Source organism: Streptopelia decaocto, assembly GCF_964273445.1.
Source record: "Streptopelia decaocto genome assembly, chromosome: 6".
Lineage (NCBI taxonomy): Eukaryota > Metazoa > Chordata > Aves > Columbiformes > Columbidae > Streptopelia > Streptopelia decaocto.
The window spans coordinates 44,022,413-44,036,748 of NC_138660.1; the positions used below are offsets into that span (position 1 = coordinate 44,022,413).

Here is a 14,336-nt window from a genome sequence, read left to right on the forward strand (position 1 = left end):
TTATATTACTGTTTTTCTTTACTGTTAATGAGTTCAATCTCTATGCTTTGTACCTTAAGTATCCTTTAATAATATATGTAGTGTATGTAATTAGTATGCATGTTCTAGGATTGTATACTATGTATGACAGAAGAAAATGAAAATACTTTCCTTCTTCTAGAAACTATTCAGAAAAATAGGCAGGCACTAACTCTCAGGTAATTTTTACTTGCTCTTGTTTTACAAGTTGTGCCTGGTCCACCATCTTGCCCAGAGGTCAAAGACAAAACTAAATCATCTGTAGCTCTTGCATGGAAACCTCCACAAAAGGATGGTGGCAGTCCTATAAAAGGATATATTGTTGAAATGCAAGATGAAGGCAGTACTGACTGGAAGAAGGTGAATGAAGGAGACAAACTCTTTCCTACTTGTGAATGTGTTATTCCCAACTTGAAAGAGCTCAGAAAATACCGATTTAGAGTGAAAGCTGTAAATGCTGCCGGAGAATCAGAACCAAGTCCTGCAACATCAGAAATACCTGTTCAAGATATTCTAGGTAAATGTCCTGGGAATAATGTAACATAGGTATAATATTTATACATAAATGTTACGTACTGCTGTGGATGTTCAAGCAAAATGCCAGGCAAGCCAAAAATAGAACAAACAATTATGCAGAAGTGTAACAAGAGATTGACACACATTTTTGAAATTGTCATGATGACCATTACCAGGGCAGGATCCATTAGAAAACTGATGAGTACCTGCAGTCATACTAAGGAAATAATGTGTATTTTATGAAGAAATGACTACAACAATTTTTTCTTTTTGTATAGTTTCCAGCTTCCTTTTTGCACACCCAACCTTTCTCATATAAACTTGCATTCTGCATGTTTGTGTTCGGTTTTAGCTCAGTGCTGACAGAAATTTACTTTCAGTAGCTCTTAAAATTTACATATTAAAATATTTTTGCAGAGGAACCAGATATATTCCTTGATCTTGGAGCACAGGATTTCCTCTCTTGTCGTGCTGGCACAACAATTAAAATCCCAGCTGTTATCAAGGGTCGTCCAGTTCCAAAAACATTTTGGGAGTTTGAAGGAAAAGCAAAGATAACAGCAAAGGTTAGTAAAAGCTTTTTTCTGCATGTGTTTCTAGACATTTAAGCCTGTGCCCTTTTATGTTTACATTATTTCCCTTTGTTTGTAGGAGGGAGGTCATAATGTGCCTGAAGAAGCTCAGGTAAAGCAACCAATTTTTGTAACTTTAGTATTGTTGCATTTTTCATACATAAATATTTAAAATTGATCTATAACTTCTCTTCCTTTCTGTAACACACAGGTGGAAGCAACTGATACGCGTTCAGTGATTATCATCCCTGAATGCAACAGAAGTCATTCTGGACGATACAGTATTACAGCAAAGAACAAAGCAGGACAAAAAACTGCGCACGTCAGAGTTAACGTGCTTGGTATGGCTTACACATATTGAAGTGTTCAAGCACTAAGTTTAAGTCTTATTTTTCTACATACTTATGTAAAATTGTTTCTGTTGTGCTTTTACCTTAACAGATGTCCCAGGTCCACCGAAAGACCTAAAAGTAAGTGATATCACAAGAGGTAGTTGTAAACTTTCATGGAAGATGCCAGATGATGATGGTGGAGATAGAATCAGAGGCTACGTTATAGAGAAAAGAACTATTGATGGGAAGGCCTGGACTAAAGTCAATGCCAACTGTGGGAGTACTTCCTTTGTTGTGCCTGATCTCATATCTGGCCAAGAGTATTTCTTCCGGGTACGTGCGGAAAACCGTTTTGGTGTTGGCCCTCCTGCAGAAACCATCCAACGGACCACAGCCAGGGATCCAATCCGTAAGTGAAATAGAAGTCAAACCAATTCTTTAAAATCAGACAGTACTGCACAGTGGATTTATTCACATTTCTGTTTTGTTTGTGAAGATCCTCCTGATCCACCTATTAAACTAAAGATTGGACTTGTAACCAAGAACACTGTGAGTCTGACATGGAAACCACCGAAGAACGATGGTGGGGCTCCTGTTACACATTATAATGTTGAATGTCTGCGCTGGGATCGTACTGGAGAAGTGAAAGAGACTTGGAAGCAATGCAATAGACGTGATGTAGAGGAAACAAAGTTTACTGTTGAGGATCTTGTAGAAGGTGGAGAATATGAATTCAGAGTCAAAGCTGTAAATATAGCAGGTCCTAGTAGGCCTTCAGCCACAGTTGGACCACTTGTTGTCAAAGACCAGACATGTAAGTACTAACTGATACCAGTAGATACAAATTCAATTTTAAAATTATGAACTATTTTTGCATGTTAATTTTTTTAACATTTCATTATAGGCCCACCATCTATTGAACTCAAAGAATTTATGGAGGTTGAAGAAGGAACAGATGTTAACATTGTGGCCAAGATAAAGGGTGTACCCTTTCCCACATTAACATGGCTAAAAGCTTCTCCAAAGAAACCAGACGACAAAAAAGAAGTGCCGTATGATCAACATGTCAACAAGATTGTTGGCGAAGATACTTGCACTTTATTGATTCAACAGTCTCGCAGAAGTGATACAGGCTTATATACCATAACAGCCGTAAATAATCTGGGAACTGCTTCAAAGGAGATGAGACTAAACGTTTTGGGTAGATATCAATAACTCTTATGCATGCATAAATTAATAGCATTCATGTGATACTTTATTTTAATAACATTTGAATTAATTCGTCTTTATAAAAATGTATCTTTTAGGCCGTCCTGGACCTCCAGTAGGACCTATTAAATTTGAATCCATTTTGGCTGATAAAATGACAATATCATGGCTTCCTCCATTAGATGATGGTGGTTCTAAGATTACAAACTATGTTATAGAGAAAAAAGAAGCAAATAGGAGGACATGGGTACCCGTTACTAATGAGCCTAAGGAATGCTTATTCACTGTTCCCAAGTTGATGGAAGGCCATGAATATGTGTTCCGCATTATGGCACAAAACAAATATGGTATTGGAGAACCTTTGGATAGTGAACCAGAAACAGCACGAAACCTTTTCAGTAAGTAGGAATATGCTTTCAAATGGTGTAAGTTGTTTTCATACACTGGTGTATGCATGATATCTTTTAAATACCATTATTACTTTTCTTTCTTAATTTAAGTAAATTTTCTAGAATGGCTTGAAGGGTTTTAGCATTAGTAGGTAGTTCTTAAAAGCATGTGTACTTTTTTCCCACTTTGTTATATATTAAAATACAATTTCAAGGAGTTTTAAGATTTAACTATGCAAATAAAGGTTTATCTGATAAGATTCAGGTCATTCTGTTGTGTTTGAGACATTATTGACCTTATAGATCAGGAAGAGACAATTTTCTGCCTTCAGTTTTGAAAGAGAAATTAGGCAGGGTAGCTCTGATGTAGAGGCAGTGTTAGGCTGGAAAGAGAAAATCATTGTTAAAACATGGAAGGGCACTGAAATGAGGTACTGATCCAGGAAGGCGAGAAAGACTAATCTTTGACAATTGTTATTTGAAGGAAAGATAGTTTATGTTTCACAGAAGTATGTGTACCTGAATAGAGATGGGAAGGTGAATGAGGGGAGGCATCTCGTTCAGATAGGTCACCACCCGATCCAACTGTGACCACACGCGTAGCTCTGTTTTGCACTCTATCTCCATCTTCTTTAAGCTTTTTTTTTTTTTTTTAACACTATGTGTGAATTTTCCCCCCCCAGCTGTTCCTGGACCTTGTGACAAACCAACAGTTAGCAGTATAACACGTGACTCAATGACTGTAAACTGGGAAGAACCAGAACATGATGGTGGCTCTCCTATTACTGGTTACTGGTTGGAACGCAAAGAGACTACTGGAAAGAGATGGACCAGGGTTAACCGTGACCCTATCAAACCTATGACACTGGGGGTTTCATACAAAGTTACAGGTCTTATTGAAGGCTCTGAATATCAGTTCCGTGTTTCAGCTATCAATGCGGCTGGTGTTGGTCCACCAAGCATGCCATCTGATCCAGCAATTGCTAGAGATCCTATTGGTAAATGTTTTACATTCCTATTTTTGAATTTGAAAGTATTCAAATAAGAATATAGAACATATTGTTATGATGTAATGGTATGATGATATTTTTCAGCCCCACCTGGCCCTCCTATTCCAAAAGTTACTGATTGGACAAAGTCTTCTGTAGACTTGGAGTGGACTCCACCACTAAAGGATGGTGGTTCTAGGGTCACTGGCTACATTGTCGAGTATAAAGAGGAAGGAAAGGAAGAATGGGAACGGGTAGGTGGAAAACACTCTGTGTGTTTATCAAAAGAAGTCCCTCCAGAAAACATATTTTTTAGAAATTTTCACTGTGCAAGTTATTTTCTAAAAGTTCACATTTTTGCACCATAATTATCTTCACATGTTTTAAATATAAGATCAAATGTAAAAGTCAGTAATTGCTGCTCCACAACATCATGTTAACTTCACAGTTTCCTAAACTTATTATATTTAAATTTCTGTTTAAAGATGTGAGAAAATATGTAATATGATAATAATATGATAAAATAACATAACACAAGACCAAGTTAGAACTGGCACAAAAGTAGGTGTCGCTGGTATCAGACTATGCCAAATCATTTGCAACTACTATGTCTGTACATTTCCCAACTTTTTTCAATAGTGCGTTACTATTGCTTGTTGGTTTTTTTTTTTTTTCAAGAATGCATTACTGAATTTTGTTTTTCAATAATGCATTATGGAAAATTTAACTGATGCATACCTTAGCTATTTTTTTATGTTCCTAAACATTTGGGTGCTTTTAAGTAATACCTAGGTGTCCTGCACTGTTTCCAAGTAAACAGGCTTCATATGAGGGTTTAAAAATAATTCCTTTTTTCTGCCATTCTCACTTATATGAGTTTATTTGTCCAATAATACATGTAATGCTTCTGAGAGCACAGACTATAGTAATTGCTGCAATATCCATGTCTGTTAGAATTATCAAAAATCAGAATATTCAGAATAGCTTCTATGTCCATGTCCCGTATTTCTTTACACAGATTCTGAAGAATTCTGTGTGAGATCCATATAGGCTTGAGACTGTTTTGTGCTTGCAAATCTGGAACAACATCTGGTTTGAGATTTGTTTCAAAAATCACAAAAGAAATTTATGATACCTTGATGTTAGCTGATGTTATAATATTTTTTTCCAGGTAAAAGATAAAGAAATTCGAGGAACCAAGTTCGTTGTGGCAGGATTAAAAGAAGGATGTTTTTACAAATTTAGAGTTAGAGCAGTGAATGCTGCTGGCATTGGAGAGCCTGGAGAAGTTACAGACATTATTGAAATGAAAGACAGAATTGGTATTTATCATTTACACTTTTAGTACTTCTAAGTCAAAGTGAGAAAAAAAAACAACCTTATTAATTGAATTTTTTTATTCACCTTCAACAGTGGCTCCTGATATTAATTTGGATGCAAGTGTCAGGGACAGAATTGTTGTTCATGCTGGAGGAGTAATTCGGATCATAGCATATGTCTCAGGAAAACCACCTCCAACAGTGACTTGGAGCAGGGATGACCACGCTTTACCAGAAGAAGCCAAAATTGAAGAAACAGCTATTAGTTCTTCTTTGGTCATCAAAAATTGCAAAAGGAGCCACCAGGGTATATACACTCTTCTTGCTAAAAATGATGGTGGCGAGAGAAAGAAGACTATTATTGTTGACGTGCTAGGTAAATAATGACTTAAGTCCTTGTGAACAAGTAAAATTTCTAACATGCAGCTTGAATACTTAAATAGTCCATTTCCTCTTTGCTTTCAGATGTACCAGGCCCAGTTGGAATGCCATTCCTTACCGAGAACCTAACCAGTGACTCTTGTAAATTGACATGGTTTACTCCAGAAGATGATGGTGGTTCTCCTATTACCAACTATATAATTGAAAAACGTGAATCTGACCATAGAGCTTGGACTCCAGTAAGCTACACAGTTACAAGACAGAATGCTACTGTTCAGGGACTCACTGAAGGGAAAGCCTACTTTTTCCGAATTGCAGCTGAGAATATAATTGGCATGGGTCCATTCACAGAGACAACAAAAGAAATTGTCATTAGAGATCCAATAAGTAAGTATATTTTTGGGTTTGGATTACTGTCATGTGAGATGAATATGCAGAAAAATGCATTTACCATATTTTTTTGTTTACTCACAGCTGTTCCTGACCGTCCAGAAGACCTGGAAGTAAAAGCAGTTACCAAGAACTCTGTTACACTAACTTGGAACCCTCCAAAATATAACGGAGGCTCAGATATCACCATGTATGTTCTAGAGAGCCGTCTCATTGGAAAAGAGAAATTCCACAGAGTTACGAAGGAGAAAATGCTTGATAGGAAATACACTGTAGAAGGCTTGAAAGAGGGTGACACCTACGAGTATCGTGTGAGTGCTTGCAATATTGTGGGGCAAGGCAAGCCATCATTTTGCACAAAACCAATCACGTGCAAGGATGAAATTGGTATGTATCTTTTTTCATAATTCTTTTGAATACAGTGATTAAATTTCCTGATTCCTTTTTCTTATTAGTATCTCTGACATTCATGGGCATTGTGTTTTTTAATACTGTCTTTCAGCTCCTCCAACACTTGACCTTGACTTTAGAGACAAGCTTATTGTTCGGGTTGGTGAAGCTTTCAGCCTGACAGGACGTTACTCAGGCAAGCCTGCACCTAAGGTTACTTGGCTAAAGGATGATATTGTTGTGAAAGATGATGACCGTATAAAGATCAAGACAACTCCTACAACTCTTTGCCTGGGGATACGAAAATCTGTCCGTGAAGACTCAGGCAAATACTGTGTTACTGTAGAGAACAGCACAGGATCAAGAAAAGGATTTTGTCAAGTTAATGTTGTTGGTAGGTTTTAGTTGACAACAAACAGTATTGTATGTGATTTTTAGTAGTGATTAGAGTTCATTGAATTATATAAAATGTAAATATTAAAATGTGTTCTTAAATTACAATATTTTGATTTGTTGCATTCTCATTTATTTATATTTTTAAATTTTGAGTACATAGTTAACTCTGGCTTAGTTTATTCAGCATGAATAATTTAATGTCTCTACATATGCCTTTAGAGAATGTCAACACTGTAGAAAATGTCAACCACCCAACACCTTATAAGCATTAAGGAATTAAGTCCAGTGACTCAAACATGTATTAAAGAGGAATGGTCTTGTTTTGTTATTAAAACTATGATGCCAGATTTCTATTTTCATAATATATTGAATGTACTGACACTGTTTAATCTATGTTTTTATGTGACATTCTTATATAAATCATGGGTGTTCTTCATTTTTTCTTAAACAGATCGCCCATCACCTCCAGTAGGTCCAGTTATATTTGATGAAGTTCACAGAGATCATATGGTGGTTTCCTGGAAACCTCCATTAGATGATGGAGGCAGTGAAATTACAAATTACATTATTGAGAAGAGGGATGCACACAGAGACCTGTGGATGCCAGTTACATCTGCCACAGTTAAGACAACCTGCAAGATTCCTAAGCTGCTTGAAGGAAGAGACTATCAAATTCGAATTTATGCTGAAAATCTTTATGGCATAAGTGATCCACTCATCTCTGATGAGATGAAAGCCAAGGACCGCTTCCGTATGTTATTCTTTTCCTGTCTTACTTTGATACTTTAATCTTTACTCTGTTTATAGTGCTCATAAACTCTTTTTTTTCCCACCCCCACCAGGGGTTCCTGATGCACCTGAGCAACCAATCATTAAAGATGTTACCAAAGACTCTGCAGTAGTGGTTTGGAATAAACCCTATGATGGAGGCAAGCCAATAACAAACTATATTGTAGAAAAGAAGGAAACAATGGCTACAAGATGGGTCAGAGTTACCAAAGACCCGATTTTCCCCAGTACTCAGTTCAAAGTACCTGACCTTCTCGAAGGCTGTGAATATGAATTCCGTGTTTCAGCAGAAAATGAAATTGGCATTGGTGATCCTAGTCCACCATCAAAGCCAATTTTTGCTAGAGATCCAATCGGTAAAGTATTACATTTCATTTCTCATTGAAATTTTAATGCACTCTTCATTTCAGCTAGAAAATAATTTTAATAGTTTCCTTTTTTTCCCCATTTCTTTTTTTTTTTTTTTTCCTTTTTAACAGCAAAACCAAGTCCACCTATTAATCCAGAAGCAGTAGATAAAACTAAAAATTCAGTTGATTTATCTTGGCAACCACCACGCCATGATGGTAATGGCAAGATAATTGGCTACCTTGTTGAGTATCAGAAAGTTGGAGATGAAGAATGGAAAAAGGCCAATCTTGCAGCAGATTCTTGTCCTGAAACAAAATACAAAGTGACTGGCCTTACTGAGGGTTTGACCTATAAGTTCAGGGTCAAGGCAGTCAACGCAGCAGGTGAATCTGAACCAGCCTATGTTCCTGATCCAGTTGAAGTAAAAGACAGACTTGGTGAGTTTAGTAAAAGTCAGATAAGTTTACCTAAGGAGATTTTTTTTTCCTCATTTTCTAAAAACATGCCATTTTGATTCCAGAACCTCCTGAGCTGATACTTGATGCTAATATGGCCCGAGAACAGCATGTAAAAGCTGGAGATACCCTAAGACTTAGTGCTGTTATTAAAGGTGTTCCGTTCCCAAAAGTTTCTTGGAAGAAAGAAGATCATGAGGTCTCACCCAAAGCTGATATTGAGGTTACAGGAGTTGGCAGTAAGCTTGAAATTCGTAACACTGTCCATGAAGATGGTGGAGTTTACTCCCTGACAGTTGAAAATCCAGCTGGTTCAAAGACTGTCTCAGTAAAAGTTGTTGTCTTAGGTAATCTTTTTGATCTTCTTTTTATATTCCATGTTTTTGTTCTATGATTAGAAATTATTGATATTTTCCATTGATTTCTTTCTTAAACTGAGTCGTAGAAAATACACAGTAGAAAAATGACTAAAAATTAAATTAAATATATTAATTTCTCTTGAGATTTTCTATGTTCTGTAAAAAATGCTTTAATTATCAAATAAGTAACAGATTCATTTTTTGTCAAATTAGATAAGCCTGGTCCACCCAGAAATCTGAAAATCAGTGAAGTTAGAAGTGATTCTTGCTATCTCACTTGGATGGAACCAGAAGATGATGGTGGCTCTGTCATTACCAACTATGTGGTGGAAAGGAAAGATGTAGCTTCTGCACAGTGGGTAGCCATCTCATCATCCTCCAAGAAACGCAGTCATATCGCTAAGTATCTGATGGAAGGCACTCAGTATCTCTTCCGAGTTGCAGCTGAGAATCAGTATGGTAGAGGTCCATATGTGGAAACGCTCAAACCTATTAAGGCTATAGATCCACTGCGTAAGTGGTTTTGTGTTTTATGATTTGGGGTTTTTTGTGTTATATTATTTGGTTTTTTTCCTATTGTTCTTGGTAATTTTTGAGATTATCTCATTGGTACTAATGGGAACATGGTACACTGCTACTATAGATAGGTCATTCTAGTAACCATTTTGGTTTTGTATTTTAAAAGATCCTCCAGGCCCACCAAAGAATCTGCATCATGTGGATGTTGACAAGACTGAAGTTTCCCTTGTTTGGAATCGACCAGATCGTGATGGTGGTGCTGAGATAACTGGATATTTGGTGGAATATCAAGAAGATGGCGCAGATGAGTGGACAAAGTTCCAGACAGTACCCATGCTAGAGTGTGTTGTTACAGGCCTACAAAAAGGGAAAATATACAAATTCCGTGTGAGAGCCCAGAACATTGTTGGTCTTAGCCTTCCAGATACAACTATACCAATAGAGTGTCAAGAAAAACTCGGTAATTTTGTGTGTGTGTGTGTCGTTTCACTGATTCTTTCTCTCTTTCTTAAAGAATTTTCCCTAAAAAGGTAATTTCTATTTTTCTCCAATTTCAGTACCTCCATCAGTGGACCTAGATGTAAAGTTAATTGAAGGTCTTGTTGTTAAAGCTGGCACCACAGTGAGACTTCCTGCAATTATGAGAGGTGTCCCAGTTCCCACTGCAAAATGGGTTACTGATAGCAGTGAAATTAAATCAGATGGCAGATACAAGATTGAGACTGACAATTATTCAACTGTACTTACCATCAAAGACTGTGTCAGAAAAGATACAGGAGAATATCTACTTACGGTATCTAATGCAGCTGGCAGCAAAACTGTTGCTCTACATCTTACAGTTTTGGATGTTCCTGGCCCACCAACTGGTCCTATTAATATTCTTGAAGTAACACCGGAATATATGGTTATTTCTTGGCGTCCTCCTAAAGATGATGGTGGGAGTCCTATAATAAATTATATTGTTGAGAAGCGTCAATCAAAGAAAGAAACTTGGGGAGTGGTTAGCTCTGGAACAAGTCACACAAAAATTAAGATTCCACGACTGCAGAAAGGCTGCGAATATATTTTCCGTGTTCGAGCAGAAAATAAGATAGGCATTGGTGCACCCCTTGATTCAGAACCAACGGTTGCTAAACATATGTTTGATCCACCATCCCCACCTGGTAAACCAGTTGTTTATGATATTACAGAAAATGCTGCAACAGTGTCTTGGACTCTACCAAAATCTGATGGTGGAACTCCAATAACAGGTTATGTACTTGAACGTCGGGAAGCATCTGGTAAATGGGTGCGTGTCAATAAGGCGCCAATACTTGATATGAAATACAGAGTCACTGGTCTTTTTGAAGGCAACACATATGAATTCAGGGTTTTTGCAGAAAACATGGTGGGCTTAAGCAAACCATCTCCAAGCTCTGATCCAATAAAAGCATCACGTCCTATCACTGTTCCTGGACCACCTATAAATCCAAAATTAAAAGACAAAACCAAAGAAACAGCTGATCTTGTGTGGACAAAGCCCCTCAAAGATGGTGGCAGCCCAATTCTGGGATACATTGTGGAATGTCAGAAAACTGGAACTACACAATGGAATAGAATCAATAAGGATGAACTCATTAGGCAGTGTGCTTTCAGAGTACCTGGATTAATAGAAGGAAACGAATATAAATTCCGAATAAAAGCTGTCAATATTGTGGGAGAGGGAGAACCAAGAGAACTGGCAGAAACTGTACTTGCAAAGGACATTCTTTCTCCTCCAGAAATAAACCTTGATGTGACCTGTAGAGACTTAATTACTGTCCGAGTAGGCCAAACAATCCGTATCACTGGTAAAGTAAAAGGCAGGCCAGATCCTGACATAACATGGTCTAAAGATGGCAAAGTACTAGTCCAAGAAAAACGTGTTGAAATAGTCCATGATCTACCTAATGTTGAACTGCAAGTGAAAGAAGCCAAAAGATCTGATCATGGCAAATATATAATAGCAGCTAAGAACACCTGTGGACATGCTCAGGCTTTTGCTGTTGTTAATGTACTTGACAGACCTGGGCCATGCCAAAACCTAAAAATAAGCTATGTCACAAAAGATTCTTGTATGATTGCTTGGGAGAGTCCGGTGGATAATGGTGGTTCTGAAATTACAAATTACATAGTAGAGTACCGTCAACCAAACCAGAGGGGATGGTCAATTGTCTCCTCCGATATCACTAAACGATTAGTGAAGGCAAATCTTATAGAGAACCGTGAATACTTCTTCAGAGTTTGTGCAGAAAACAAAATAGGTCCAGGTCCTTGCATTGAGACCAAAACCCCCATACTTGCCATCAATCCCATTGACAAGCCTGGAGAGCCAGAAAATCTTCACATTGCAGAGAAAGGAAAGACATTTGTATATCTGAAATGGAGGAGGCCAGATTATGATGGTGGAAGTCCCAATTTAAGTTACCATGTTGAGAGAAAACTGAAAGAATCAGATGAATGGGAAAGGGTTCACAAAGGCAGCATTAAGGAAACACACTACATGGTAGATAAATGTGTTGAAAATAAGATTTACCAATTCAGAGTTCAAACCAAGAATGAGGCAGGTGAAAGTGACTGGGTAAAAACAGCTGAAGTTGTTGTGAAGGAAGATCTGCAGAAACCAGTGCTAGACTTGAAGTTAAGTGGCGTACTAACTGTGAAAGCAGGTGACCCAATTAGGATTGAGGCTGGAGTCAGAGGAAAACCACAGCCTGAAGTTGTGTGGACAAAAGACAAAGATGCCACAGATCTAACCAGATCTCCAAGAATCACTATTGAAACAACTTCTGACATATCTAAGTTTGTTCTCACAAAATCAAGGCGCACTGATGGTGGGAAATACGTGATAACAGCAACTAACACAGCTGGTAGTTTTGTAGCATACGCTACTGTTATTGTCTTGGATAAACCAGGTCCTGTAAGAAACTTGAAAGTCACTGACATTTCGAGTGATAGATGTACTGTTACTTGGGACCCTCCAGAAGATGATGGTGGTTGTGAAATACAGAACTACATCCTGGAAAAATGTGAAAGCAAGCGTATGGTTTGGTCTACATACTCTTCCTCTGTCCTAACAAACTATACAAATGTGACACGCCTCATTGAAGGTAATGAATATATATTCAGAGTTCGTGCAGAGAACAAAATGGGAACTGGTCCACCAACAGAAACACATCCAATTATTGCCAAAACAAAATATGATAGACCTGGACGCCCTGATCCTCCAGATGTCACAAGAGTTAGCAAAGAAGAGATGACTGTAGTTTGGAATCCACCAGAATATGATGGTGGTAAATCAATTACAGGATACATTTTAGAGAAGAAAGAGAAACGATCACTAAGATGGGTTCCCGTTACTAAGAGTGCAATCCCAGAGAGACGCAAGAAGGTTACTAATCTCATCCCTGGTCATGAATACCAGTTCCGCGTCAGTGCCGAAAATGAAGTTGGACTTGGAGAGCCAAGCTTGCCATCAAGACCTGTAGTAGCAAAAGATCCAATAGGTATTGTACCACTGTATTCTACTTTATTTTGGTTTAATGTTAACAAATTGGTAACTTTCACAACTGTATTCTTAGCTGTAATTTTTATTGTCTTTCAGAACCACCTGGTCCTCCCACAAACTTGAGAGTGGTTGATAGCACAAAGAGTTCCATAACCCTTGGCTGGGGAAAACCAGTGTATGATGGTGGTGCTCCAATTATAGGATATGTTGTGGAAATTAGACCAAAAGTTGAGGGTGCTGATCCTGAAGCAGGATGGAAACGATGCAATGTTGCGGCCCAAGTAATTCATACAGAATTTACAGCCACCAGCCTGGATGAGAAACAATTATATGAGTTCAGAGTTTCTGCCCAGAACCAGGTTGGCCTTGGCCGACCAGCTGAACTGAAAGAAGCTGTGTCCCCCAAGGAAATACTTGGTGAGTTTTCTCATTAGAGTATTTACATAGAATCTTTATTTGCTTTCGGTTTATTTTATTTCACATGCAATCTTTGCATTTTATTTCTTTATTTTTGTCTTTCAGAACCTCCTGAGATTGAGTTGGATGCAAGCATGAGAAAGTTAGTCACAGTCAGGGCAGGATGCCCTATTAGACTTTTTGCCATTGTTAGGGGTCGCCCAGCACCAAAAGTCACCTGGAGGAGAATGGGTATTGATAACGTGATCAGAAAAGGACAAGTTGATCTAGTTGACACTATGGCCTTCTGTGTCATCCCTGATTCAACACGTGATGACTCAGGCAAATATTCATTGACACTTGTTAATGCAGCTGGAGAAAAGGCTGTATTTGTGAACGTCAGAGTCCTGGGTAAGTAACGAGATAAATATCTCTGAACAATTTTTAACTATATTGACTGTTCCTTGCAGAAATTTTTATGGTCCCCAGGTGCTACAGTTCTTGAGCACAGCTGTATCAGCTAACACTAACTCCCCCTGCATAGAAATCTGTTAACCCCCTTTAATTTTTACTTACTAAAGAGCAAAAGCATAAATTGATATTTCTTTACAGATACTCCTGGACCTGTGTCGGACTTCAAGGTTTCAGATGTCACCAAGATGTCATGCCATCTTTCATGGGCACCTCCAGAGAATGATGGTGGTAGTCCAGTGACTCATTACATCTTGCAGAAACGTGAGGCTGACAGGAAGACCTGGGGAACAGTCACTGCAGAACTAAAGAAAACTAGTTTCCAAATAGCTAACCTTGTACCTGGAAATGAATATTTCTTTAGAGTAACAGCAGTAAATGAATATGGGTCAGGTGTTCCAAGTGACATACCCAAACCAGTTCTAGCAACAGATCCCCTAAGTAAGTATGCCTTTTTGCACATTTTACGTTTTTTCTCTTATTTTAATAAGATTTTGAATTTTTTGAAAGTTGGTGTTTCAAAATTAGACAATGCTACTAACTGCTCAATGATAAACGTAAATATTTAT

The 14,336-nt window shown here is 37.9% G+C and overlaps 1 protein-coding gene across 6 annotated transcripts in view; it reads left to right on the top strand.

Moving 5' to 3' along the window:
- Window positions 1–14,336, top strand: part of LOC309441494 (titin-like) — a 242,725-nt gene that overhangs the window by 172,518 nt on the left and 55,871 nt on the right. For all 6 annotated transcript variants that reach the window (XM_082056179.1, XM_082056180.1, XM_082056181.1 and 3 more), the window contains 25 exons: window positions 227–535; window positions 952–1,100; window positions 1,186–1,218; window positions 1,318–1,447; window positions 1,548–1,847; window positions 1,935–2,252; window positions 2,343–2,639; window positions 2,746–3,045; window positions 3,720–4,034; window positions 4,131–4,279; window positions 5,197–5,347; window positions 5,439–5,720; window positions 5,810–6,112; window positions 6,200–6,502; window positions 6,618–6,899; window positions 7,353–7,652; window positions 7,744–8,046; window positions 8,170–8,478; window positions 8,562–8,843; window positions 9,069–9,368; window positions 9,541–9,834; window positions 9,932–12,898; window positions 12,997–13,317; window positions 13,423–13,707; window positions 13,909–14,208. In XM_082056179.1, coding sequence (XP_081912305.1) covers window positions 227–535; window positions 952–1,100; window positions 1,186–1,218; window positions 1,318–1,447; window positions 1,548–1,847; window positions 1,935–2,252; window positions 2,343–2,639; window positions 2,746–3,045; window positions 3,720–4,034; window positions 4,131–4,279; window positions 5,197–5,347; window positions 5,439–5,720; window positions 5,810–6,112; window positions 6,200–6,502; window positions 6,618–6,899; window positions 7,353–7,652; window positions 7,744–8,046; window positions 8,170–8,478; window positions 8,562–8,843; window positions 9,069–9,368; window positions 9,541–9,834; window positions 9,932–12,898; window positions 12,997–13,317; window positions 13,423–13,707; window positions 13,909–14,208 — 9,282 coding nt within the window. The remainder of the gene's footprint in view (window positions 1–226; window positions 536–951; window positions 1,101–1,185; window positions 1,219–1,317; window positions 1,448–1,547; window positions 1,848–1,934; window positions 2,253–2,342; window positions 2,640–2,745; window positions 3,046–3,719; window positions 4,035–4,130; window positions 4,280–5,196; window positions 5,348–5,438; window positions 5,721–5,809; window positions 6,113–6,199; window positions 6,503–6,617; window positions 6,900–7,352; window positions 7,653–7,743; window positions 8,047–8,169; window positions 8,479–8,561; window positions 8,844–9,068; window positions 9,369–9,540; window positions 9,835–9,931; window positions 12,899–12,996; window positions 13,318–13,422; window positions 13,708–13,908; window positions 14,209–14,336) is intronic.